The sequence below is a fragment of the Rhea americana genome, unplaced genomic scaffold, assembly GCF_003343005.1.
Source record: "Rhea americana isolate MKP2758 unplaced genomic scaffold, rheAme1 scaffold_1, whole genome shotgun sequence".
NCBI lineage: Eukaryota > Metazoa > Chordata > Aves > Rheiformes > Rheidae > Rhea > Rhea americana.
The window spans coordinates 9,591,987-9,603,927 of record NW_028185038.1 but is presented as its reverse complement, the minus strand read 5'-3'; the positions used below and the strand labels follow the sequence as shown (position 1 = coordinate 9,603,927).

Here is an 11,941-nt window from a genome sequence, read left to right as displayed (position 1 = left end):
CCCCGGCTCGGCGGGGCCCGGTCGGGGAGCGGCCCGGGCCGGGGGCGGCGGCGGGGAGGGATGCCGCGGCGGGAGCCCCCTCCCCGGCTGGCTGGCTGCAGGGCGGGAGAGGAGGCAGCCTCTGCTCCGTGCCGGGGAGGGGAGGGGGAGAGGAGGCAGAGAGGGGATGTTGTTAAACAGTTTCTTACCGTAAGAGGGAGTTGGGACCCAGATCTTTCCAGTTAATCACACAACAAACTTAGATCATCGCAATAAAAAGCAGCGCGGCTCACTCTGCCTCCGCTAGTGACCGCCTGCGCGCGGGGTCCCTCCACGGAGCCGTCTCCGCTTCTCCTCCCTGCCGGCCGCCGGGGGGGCCAGCGGCACCATGTGGGCCAGCAAACTTCTGCCCGCCTTGCTGCTCCATCAGCTGCTGCTTCTTCCCATCACCATCCCTTCGGCAGGTTAGTTTTTGCTGTCACTTTGCTGGCGGCCCCCCGCCTCCCCCCTCGCCCCGCATCTGCATCATTCCGCCCGGCCCCGCTTGGCGGGCGCGGGCGCCCGGGTCGGGGCACCGCTCGCCAAACCCCTCCGCAAGCGGCACAGCGCAGCCGGGGAAACCTGCCGGCTCCGCGCGGCGGCGGCGCTACCTGCGCGGGGCGGCGCGCAGGCTGCGCGCCCGCGGCTGCGCCGGGGGCGGGCGGAGCGCCCCGCCGGCAGCCAGCCGCCCGGAGCGCCGGGAGAGCCCCCGCTCTGCCCGCGGCCGCCGCCCCGCCGGCCGCCGCGCCCGCGGCGGGGCGCGTTTCCGCGGCGCTGCGCGCCAGCGCTGCCAGCGCTCCGGGGCGGGCCGGTGACAGCCCGCGGCGGGCGCGCAGCGGAGTTCCCGCGGCTTTGCAGGGCTGCAGGGCACGTCCTGCGGTCCGCTGCGATGTCACCGCGGCCCCCCGCCTCCCTCCACCTGACGTGGCGCCCGGGGGTCTCTCAGGACGCGGAGACCCGGAGAAGCTGGGAGCGGGAGAGGGTAGGTTCGGCATTGCCCAGAGATGCTCCCAGGCATTACCAGGGCACGAGGAAACATCTGTCCCTCATTTCCAAGCGGCAGAATAAACGTTAAATTACATAAGATGACAAGGAATACCCCAAACACATAATAGTATGTCGCTGAAAGGGAATGTTCTTGCTGAAGTTTAGCAGCATAAACATACTATTTCCAGACCGAAATAACTGTAATTTCTTTAGAGGCTCCTGATGAAATCCGGGAGGGGGGGGGGGGAACAGACAATAAGTAATCAACTGCTGGAAGCTCTTTAGCTGAATTTCTTTCCTGAAGTGTCCCCCTTGGACTGGATATCTGAAGAGCTAGCTCTGTGTTTCTATTGGCCCTCTGGGAAGATGTTTGAGGAAAAAAAAGTTTGCAAAGGTTTCTACAAACTTTTCCTTCCTTCCTTCCGCCAACATTGTTAGGGTCAGACCTTTGCACAGACAGAAACAAAAGACAGTCACAATTGAGGGAAAGGATGTGCCAGGAGGGACAGAGGGATGGTGGCCAGAGCTAGGGCAGGCACAGCAGTGCCTGGCGCCTTGGGACAACGTCTGAAGCATCCAGCACTGTGCGTGGCAACCGAGGTCAATGATTTCAAAGAAATAGCTACACTTTCTAGTCAGAACATCAATATTTTGAAACTAGCTTTCCTACTGGAATATTTTGTGATCTGAGCAGGCAAGTCAAGAGAAACAAATAAAAAACAAAGACTGACAGCAGCATCACAGGTAGTAAAACTTGTCATTTTTCTTCTACAGTAAGAGTGTGCTTTTGTAAGATGCTGAACATCTCACAAGAACCTCTGTGCTCGGTCTGCTCTCAGGAATTTAGTTTTGTGGGGCATTCTTGGCAGGTGATGTAGAGATACGCTATGCTAATACTCTTTTCTGAATTCCCTTTCCATGCACATTGCAATTTCCATTCTATGGACATGTGACCTCTTTGAAAAGTGATGACTAGAGCTAGCTAGGAATTTTCTGAGGAAATGTTCTTTTCTTTTTTTYAGTGGAAAGTGCTGACCCATCAAAACTTTTCACAGAAATAATTCCTTTCAAACAGAAATTTTCTTTGGCATGGTTCCCTCAAATTCAGTGAAAGAGAAATTTCCAGCAAGAGGCGTTTGCAGCAGCTTGGGGTACCAGCTATTGGGAAACCCTCACTTGAGATGGAGACTCATCAACTGATGGACTAGTTTTAAAAAAGTAGAACAAACTCCCAAAACTTTCTTAGCCTGTTGGAGCTTGGTACAAYTATTTAGATGTTCAGTGGGCCAAAGAGGCATAAACTAGTCTAGAGCCTGCTTCATAAGAAGCTAGGTCATGTTTACTCTTGGTAGTCAGGACTCTTATCTTAAATGAAAGAAAAMCCTTTTTCTCCCTGACTGTAGGCTCTTAGCACTGGTGTGTAGTTCCCCAAGCTCAAAGAGCTTTAGTCTGTTCCAGCAGGACAAACTCAGAGACAGCCTTTCAGGATCAGTAGACGGAGAGTCTATCGATGGACTATATTGAGCTACCAAAGGCTATTAAGGTGGTTCATCAGGGTGTGAAGGAAAATCAGGTTTCTTCAGATTTTCTCACAGATTAGAACTCAAAACAACATCACMCTTTTAACCTTTCCTCCCTTATCCACCTTAATATTAATTAATCAATCTATCTACCTTATGGACAAGAAAGATGATTCTTACCACATACTTGCCATTGTGTTTACCTTGCTTTTCAAAAATATATATTCTTCAACAAAAGTATCTGGATTTGTACAATGCAGGCAAAAGGAAGTCATATCATCCATTTCTGAAAATATATTGATTGTTTTTGAAACATATATGGTATCCTTTTTACACAATTTTGAGTTGTTTTATGGGGTATTTTCAAGAAAGTTTGCACATTTCCAAAAGATGTGCATATTTTTATATATGAACAAAGCAAGCTAGGTTATGAATGTGGAATTCAAAAATAGAAAAAAAAAAAGTAATTTGCAAATGCATGCCAAGACTTTTTGACCGTTCTATTAAAGCTGGTGTTATACCTAACAATGAGTATTATTTCTTCTGTGAATGGATCTTTTAGGTTTGGAATACCATGTCCTAAGTTCTGTATGAAGACATAGTCCCATGTTGCCAAGTTTGCTAACTGACATATATTGGTTTATATTAATGGGTACGGTTATATTAATGAGTAAAGAAAAATGAGGGTGAAGAAACAACAAGAAATTTTCATGTCAGCAAGTTGTCCACACTATCCACTATCCACAGTATGACTTTTTTTTTTTAATATGTAGAGACAGGATAATGATTCCTGAAAGAGAAATATGTGCAAGGTTCCTATAGGCTACCTGCCTAGTCATTATCAATATCCTGCAAGTTTCTGTCACTTGCTTCAAGAAATGATCTGTAGCTAATAATTTTATCAGGGAATTTTCTTCCTTGTTCAGATATTTTTAGGATTGGATATTCTTAGAGAGTATCTCTTTAATAATGCTAATATAGCAAGATTAAATCTTTTTTATGAAAACAAAAAGTGGATTGGCATATTGCAAAAGAACGAATGTGAAAGATTTATTTATATTAAATATATATTTTTACATGAAAAGACTGTTGGCCAAGTGTGTCAATGTGGCCAAGTCAAATTGCTTAGCACTTTCTGTAGTTCAGATGATCTGAAACAGTTGCTAACGAGGATGTGGAAGTTGCGTTTGGTTCCTATAAATAACAACTGCTTAAAAAAAATCCCATAACCATAATCGATGCATGAATGTTGTGTATTCCTGTGGTCTGCATAGCTACGTATATTTTAAAAGTTTGATGTGATTTATACTTCCCCATCCCAGCTGTAGATAATCATTATACTATATACCGTCAACAATGCAAAATGATACTCTGCCAGTTGGAAGACTGTATTCCTTCTGTTTAATGGAATCCTTTTGGTGTACAGTGCCAAGGGCTGCTTGTTTTGCTCTTGTATGTAATACAGCACTTACCCTTCTTAACAGATTTTCTGTCTCTACTAATGCCATTTTCATAAGCAACATAGCAGGAGAACATCGAGTTGAAAGACATGAGATTAAAATGTTGCATAAAACTCTGGAATATTGTGCACCGAAGTCAAAGGAAGGAAAGCCTCTTATTGGAGGCGCTCATCTGTCATTATTGTAATACTGCAGCTGAGGCCAGAGTTGGACGGAAATGCACATTTTCCCTCAGAGAGCATAATATCTCCCCTTGGATCTCCACACTGAACAGCGCAGTTTGCCATTTAAGCATTCCAGACCTTCCAAGGAGTACAAGGGTAGATCTGAAAGCAGGATAACCAGGCCCCTTGACTGGTAAAAGCTTTCAATGGAGAGGGGAGTATTGTAATTGTACATATTGTAATTGCGCATTTTGAAAGAGTCAAGGGGTTTTGAGTTTTCCCTCTTAGTCACAAGGCAGGGGATCAATGGTGTACTTTGCAATATCGAAGTAGGTCAGCTATGAAGCATTGGGAATAGATGAAGACATCTTTGCCTTACCCCATATTCTTGCGGTGGTTTGTGGTGGGGGTAGTTGAGCTGTTCCTGGTACCTGGTACCTACTGATGTATGGAGTGATGTACGGAGAGACAGACTGAGGAATCTACTCTAGTTTTGTTGCATGTGTAGACAAAATCTAGCTGTTAATTGGCTTGTGGACCTCTAACCATGCACTATTTRGTGAGCCTTGCCATGCTTTGCTCCTCGACTCTGAGCACTTGGCTGGGGATTGGCTGCTCCTCTGTCTCCCCTCTCTACCTATGACTCCTTCCTCTGTCGGGAACGCTATCATTGACCTGCTTTGCTGCTCACTGCGGTCTGCCCCGCTGCTCTGCCCACATCCTGRCCCTGCTTGGCTATACCCTCTCCCTCACTCCAAGCAGCTGAGAGCCCACGGCAGAGGGAGCACCCAAAGCCCTGTTTGTGTTGGAGGAGGCACCATGGGTGTACAGCCTGCAGAAYGCAGTGCGAAATAGCAGGGATTCACTTCTAGTGCAAAGTGCATGAGGATACGAACTTTACGAAGAAAGGTCCTCTCAGTAATTTAGCCAGAGGTTAGACACAGCAAGGCAGCGTACAAACTGCAGAACATCTGTTACTGCCAACAGGTCCCAGCATCCTGCTGAGCAGATAACCTTTTCCTGGACGAAGAAGAGCTGTCCTTTTGCATCTACTGTCCAATTTTAGAATGTCTTATCAGTTTTTAGCATTATCTTCAGTTTCTTGAGCTTTCATGCTGAGTATAGGAGAGGGTTACAAAGAAAGGGCTTAGGAAAAACGTTGAGTTGGGTCCCAAGTAAAATGACAATCTTTGCAGCTGCTAATGAGGGGCAGGCGTGTATGCGTGGGTGTAAGTGTGTGGTAATACACAACAAAAAACGAAAGAGAAACACCTTTTTTGTTTCTTTCATCTGCTCAACAACTGGATTGGAAATCATTGTAAAAATAAGGAAAAAAACACAATATATATATGTATTTGACACAATTTTCCAAAAATTGTAGATTTTTACATTAGGACTCTGGTCAGGAAAATAATTTCCAGCAAATAAAATAATCCCATAATGCTCCAGATAATGGGAAGCTGTTCAATTGTGAGAAGTTAGAGATTCCTCTTGGTACAGCTGGTTTTATTTTCATGACTTTCCATCTATACATCTGAAAGCAGTTTTTAAGGGTATGGTTAGTAAACTTGTTTCACGCCAAATTATTATCCTGTATAAATAACTGCATTAAAATTAATCTGGCATCTAAGACTATTCAATCTACAAAGTTCTTTTTTGGGTACATTTCAGAATTGTTGTGGTTTCTTATTATGCTTGTTCTTTCCTTCTCTTCTCTTCTCTTCTCTTCTCTTCTCTTCTCTTCTCTTCTCTTCTCTTCTCTTCTCTTCTCTTCTCTTCTCTTCTCTTCTCTTCTCTTCTTTTCTTTTCTTTTCTTTTCTTTTCTTTTCTTTTCTTTTCTTTTCTTTTCTTTTCTTTTCTTTTCTTTTTCTCACCAAATGAGTTTGGAAAAAGTGTTCACTTTTTTGCAGTCTAACCAGATATTTAGGACTCTGGATGTTTCTAATACTGAAACAGGCATAAGGAGTAGTTATTTAAAATAAATGAAAATAAGTTAAAGGTTAAATTAAAGCCTTAATTTTCCTTTACCAAAGTGACTCCTACTATAACTTATTTCAGTAGAGAAAATTGTCCTGAATGCATTTRCTTAAAAATGCCTTCCTTACTATTCTCACAGATAGCAATACTTTGATGACCTTAACAACGACTTTTGTGTCAATGTTTATCCTTAACATTTTTTCTTCCATTACTGTGACCATACTGTTAACTGAAGCATCTGGTGTCTGAAACCATTTAGTAACATGTACTTTTGCCATCTGGTCAACTTTTTTTTTTTTTTTTTTTTTTTTTTTTTTTTTTTTTTTTTTTTTTTTTTTTTTTTTTTTTTTTTTTTTTAATGAAGCCACTGTATTTATGGTGTTGTGTACTAAAACACAGTTTAGCCTTGCTGTTTTATACCCTTTGAAAAGTATTATCCAGGAGACACAATATTGGGTTTAATTAAGAGTATCCCTTGAACCATGTTTTATAGACAAATTAGGTCATTGCATTTACAGTGATTTACACACTTCAACACAAGTATGTATAGGATTCTCGCTTTATTTCAAACTTTACTGAATGACTTTTCTTCTTACATAAACTTTGCCAAAGGCATTTATTCTGTGCATATAATCTAGCATCTTCTATTTATTATTTTAACTTTAAATTGTCACTATTTACACTAATAGTTCAGCTTCCATATATCCTTTGAAATATGTTTTATGACTCTGATAATCCATGTTTTTGCAGATTTTTGCTTTGTACATTTTATAGAGATGTAACAAATGTTTGTTTGTTTGTTTGTTTTTCCCCTTCAGAAGAAACTTATGAACACACTTGCTTGGGTATTACCTTGCTATTTTGGTTGAGTATAGTGTTTCCAGATAAAATGTTTGTTRGTTTACTATGTTAAACTGCATTTTCTTGCATTTATTTCAAATGTATTTAGTTGTTTTTTCTTATGATGGTAGATTTCTAATCTCTCTCTCTCTCTCTCTTTTTATTTCCTAGTGAGCTTTAAATCAGATAAAGTTCAACTCTAGTGTTTCTTTTTTTTTTCCAGCTCATTTGGGAAATTCAGTTTACTTTGGCTTGCAGTGGTGATTGTTCTTTGCAAAATTAAGTGAATATCTAATCTCATTTTGACCTTCTGACCTGGCTATCAGTTATAACACAAATAATTCAATCTCTAATTAGCCCATCTGTTAATTGCTCAGGGTCAAGTGACTTCATTTCATTACAAAGATAGTGCAAAATATTAAATAGAAGTCTAAAATGGCAACTGGTATTCAGGAAAGGGACTATGTCTCTTACATTTTTATATGATTGAAAATTTCTGAAATATTTGTGTTGTTTCATATAACCATTTTTGTTCACAGGAATGTATTTTAATTCTTCAGAGTCTCTGGCTTTCTGGCTTTCTACACACAGTGCACGGAGAATTTCCTGCTTTTCATTTTTTTTCCTAATACCACTTGATTTTGGATGTAGTATCATTACTTGGAAGAACTGAAAATGATTCCTGCAGTTTTCTGACAGTATCTTCTAGTCTAAGGAATTTAAGTATTTCTTTTTATCCACTTTTTCTCCTCCCCACACCCTTCAATATTTAGTTTAGCTCTGACATTATCCAACAAACACATTATGCACAGTGCTGGTGCTGGTATGTGACTATTCATAATTTTTCAAAAGTGATTATTAAAAAAGGTCTTTTTTCCTTTCTTAGTACCAAGACTCAAATCCAACTGATAGAAGTAGCGATGACAGTAAAAAAAAGTCTTTCATTACACTGGATGGTTGAAAGGATAGTGCAACAAAACTAATAAACACTTAGGAAAATATCTAACTTCTAAAAGATTATCTGTAATCCAGCCCTGTAAATGTAACTGAACAAAATCAGGAAATAGGCCCAATACCAAAATAACAAGATTTCTTTAAAGAGCTTGATTAAAACAGACTTAAACATATTTTTTTTTGTGTGTGTTTATATTTATTTACCTTCTGTTTTGGAAAATTTGGTGTTACATTTTTTATGTGCTTGTGCTGTGAAATAAAGAGAAATGCAAAATTATAAAGAAAGGAGTGAGACTTTTCACAAGGCCTCATGCTGTATTTCTTTAAGAAAGGACAAACCATTGCATAGACTAGAGTGAAAACGTGGAAATCTTGTAAGCTGACATGCTGAATGCATCACAACCCTTGTTTAATAAAAGCCTTGTAGAGTCTGTGACAAGTCAGTAAAGGCATGGAGATTAGTCTGGGGGAGATAGCCAGTATGTTCCAGTTGTGCTTTCTGAGATCACAACTCCTAAGTCTAAATATACATCCATATTAGAAAAAGCGAGATGATTGGAGGAAGGAGAAAGGGGTTTCCATGAGCAGATAATGTGAAATAACTTCGTTATAAAATTTTGCTATAGAAAATACAAGGAGTGTTTTGATTTCATTATAATGGCAAAGGTAATCTTTAGGCTTGCTTAATGTCCTGTATGTTATTTTGGTTACCACCACAATGGTATTATTTTGGATATATTTGTTTTTTTACTGCAGAAGGAGTAATGAAAAACAAACCTTTCTGTGGTTTTAATAAGACCTGAGAATCTGAAATTTGATTTGTGTAGGTATTTGAGCTCTAAATGGCCTAAAACTATATTTATAAGGAATTTCTTGACTCCCATGTAGCTTGGTATTGGACCTATTGTTTTCTGCAGAATAATAATTTTCCTCATCTGTGATATTGTGAGTATTTGCCTTAGACTGAGACTGCTCCAAGGAAAGGTGCGAAGGGAAATCTTCCCTACCCCAGGGAAAGATAAAGAGTATATGTAACTATGGGGTTGTTCCTATTAAAGAAAATATGTTGCTTCATATTTGACTGGATTGTTTTTTATTTGAATCAACTGCCATTTTTTCAACAGTAAACTGAATGCCGAATTTCCTTAGTAGCATGATTGCTAAATACATGAAAAATCAGAAAATATAACCCACAAAATAACCATAAAAATACGTCTTGACTGATCAAAGTTTAGGAAACTGGAATGATTGGCAATCACAAATTAGCAGTGTTAATTACAGCGTGCTACATGATAGTCTTTAATATAGAAAACATTTCTAGGGCATTCTTTCATTTAAGAGTTTAATAATAAAAGTACTTAATTTGAATTTTAAAAATCTCAATTATTTTTATTTCTTTTTGTTGTTGGAGTTATAAATGCCTTGCAATATTCTGATGGTTCTAACAGTTTCACCAAGGATGCATTTGGCCCTTTGCCTTTTGGATTACAGGCAAAATCATAGAATGTTATTGTTTGAAAGCTAAAGTAAATCAGGCTGTTATGAATTGCTAAATGCAAGATCAAACCCATAATCCTCTTTAGACAACTGCTCAGAAAAAAAAAAAAGCTCAACTGTGACCCATGTTTTTCAGGCTGAACAAAATTTCTTGATTTTCTTTTTATCATATTCTTGCCTGATAGCTGACGAGAGTTTAAGAGGCTGTTATCATAAGGAATTAAGATAATGACACTTATCAGTGGAGGGGAAATGCTATCATCAGGAACTGAAAGAAAATACTTTGATATTTTTATAAAGATTCTTACCTCCATTTGACATAAAAATCTTGGCTGAGACAACATAGAAATAACAAAGAAATCTTGTAAAATAATAGATTAAGACATTTTCCACAAAAGCTTTATAGAAGGCTTACTTTTTTTTGTGGTTGTCTTAAATATTAGATGCAGTATCTTTGTAGCACTTTGGCTCTATCACAAGTACAGAAAAAAAAATGAAAAAAAGGAAAAAAAAAAAAAAAAAAAAAAAAAAAAAAAAAAAAAAAAAAGCCTCTCCAGTGTAGACACAATGGCTTTCTGTAATATGTTGCTAATACTTAAATCAGTTGTCTCCTCATAACATTTCCCTAAACATTATGATTCACTTTAAGTGAAAATGCACTTAGCAATGCACAATGCTAGGCTGAAAAACGCTAAAATTGATTCTATGTCTCCCTAACACAGCACCAAAACTACTAACACTTCATCTTTTCATCAAAAGCTGCTTCTTATAATAACACAGATCTGAAGGAAAATTCATAAATTCCTTTTTCTGAAAATGTTTGTAATTTGAATTAAAATTATGAACTATTGAGTTTAGAGGAGTAGCACATTCACCCTCAACAGTTTGAAAAGGAGGAAAAAGGATAGGGTGCAAATTTTTTTATAGGTGCATTATAGCAGAGAATCTATTCCTGTCATTTTTCTTAATAGCCGAAGCTTGATGAAATCTAACATAAGTATCTTCCATGCATAAAAATACACCGTGTTCTAGGTGTTCTAGGGATAGCTCACCACTGAGAGGTGTGATTTAGCTGAATCCAGTGAAAAGTGAACTCATGCAAGGATAGGGATGGAAGTTCTGCAAAGGGAACGCCCTTAAGCTCTCTTTGGCTCTACAATACATGCAACTGTCAGGAACTTGTTCACAGCTGTGGGAACCTCCTCTATTGCTGTCTTGCAATTTATGGAATTATTCTGAACTTTTGCGTAGAATGTGCCAAACAAAAATTTACTACCCTAAGTGCACTTTGCACTTACACAGGTATTATTTATTCAGGATAATAGAGAGGTATGCTGAGAATTCATGTTTGCAGAACTCTAGCAGAATTCAATAAATTGATGCTGAACATTCAAGTTCTGTCATTGCTGCAGAGCCTTTGGAGACAAATGAAAGGACAGCTGTGGAAACTGTTACATGAAAAAAGCTATGAAAAATAGTGACTATTCTCTCTTTTGTAAATTAGAGAGGGATTCATTCACCTAACCTTACCTGCTCAAATGTTAGCTGACTAATCCAAACAGATCCTCTGGGATTCTTGAGTGAAATAATAGAAATATCTCCAAAGACCAATTTATCCTCCCTGTTACTCATTTGTCTTAGAATAGGGAGAATCACTCTCCAGAGGTATTTGCGTGCCTCCACAGATTGGGGAGCACTCTGGACCATCTGACAAGACCCTCAGCACCAAACACTGGGACAATGAATTGGACCCTAACATTCTGTACTGAGCCAGTGGGAACTTTATGCTATTTTTTTCCATCTGCACGTACTGGATTTTTGAAATATGCTTTTCACAAGAATGTATTAGTTTATATGAAAAAAATATGTATACATAGTGGGAAAATTGTGGATATTTCTTGTAGAAGAAGTGTGGTGTTTTCTTGCAAAAACAAGACCTTTTCCTTCTTGTACATTAGCCAACCATTTCTAGCCAGGGTTCCCTGCTGCAGTTTATACTGAGGCAGGGAAACAAGATCCATGCTTTCCTTTTCGCAGAAATCTTTGCAACAGCGCAGGCTGTTACTACCATCCTATGGCCTCTCTCCCCCCTCATCTTCTTTTCTTTGGGTTAATGACTTTAGTTCATTCACACCTAAACTGGGCACAATACTCACGCTGTGTCTTCACTGGGGCACAGTGGAGACAAATGATTATTTTGTGCATCTTCCACGCTTCAGTTCTGTTCACAAGTTGTGATTAAAAGTTTGCTCTGCTAAGAACAGTTTGTCACATTCTSATTATGACTCTCTATAACATATAAACCCTTTTCTCTCAAGTTGTTGCCTGATGAGTTTTCCATCCAGCACTTCTTAGTCTGATTATGGCAGTTTGAGAACAGAAACTGCTTTTCAGTTGCAGTTGCAACAGCCTTTTCTTTCTTATCTTAACTCYATTTAGCCTTTCCAAAGAAGACTTTTGTTTTTCTTCTCTTTTTCACTTCATTTTTTTCACAGAAATATTTGCAAGATCTCAGATTTGTCCA

At 39.4% G+C, this 11,941-nt stretch overlaps 1 protein-coding gene across 4 annotated transcripts in view; it reads left to right on the top strand.

Annotated features, from left to right (window-relative positions):
- The first annotated feature begins 212 nt into the window (after nucleotides 1-212).
- HGF (hepatocyte growth factor) overlaps nucleotides 213-11,941 on the top strand; it is a 59,412-nt gene continuing 47,683 nt past the window's right edge. For all 4 annotated transcript variants that reach the window (XM_085298893.1, XM_085298904.1, XM_085298885.1 and 1 more), the window contains exon 1: nucleotides 213-443. In XM_085298893.1, the coding sequence (XP_085155019.1) occupies nucleotides 368-443 (76 nt within the window). In that variant the 5' untranslated portion in view covers nucleotides 213-367. The remainder of the gene's footprint in view (nucleotides 444-11,941) is intronic.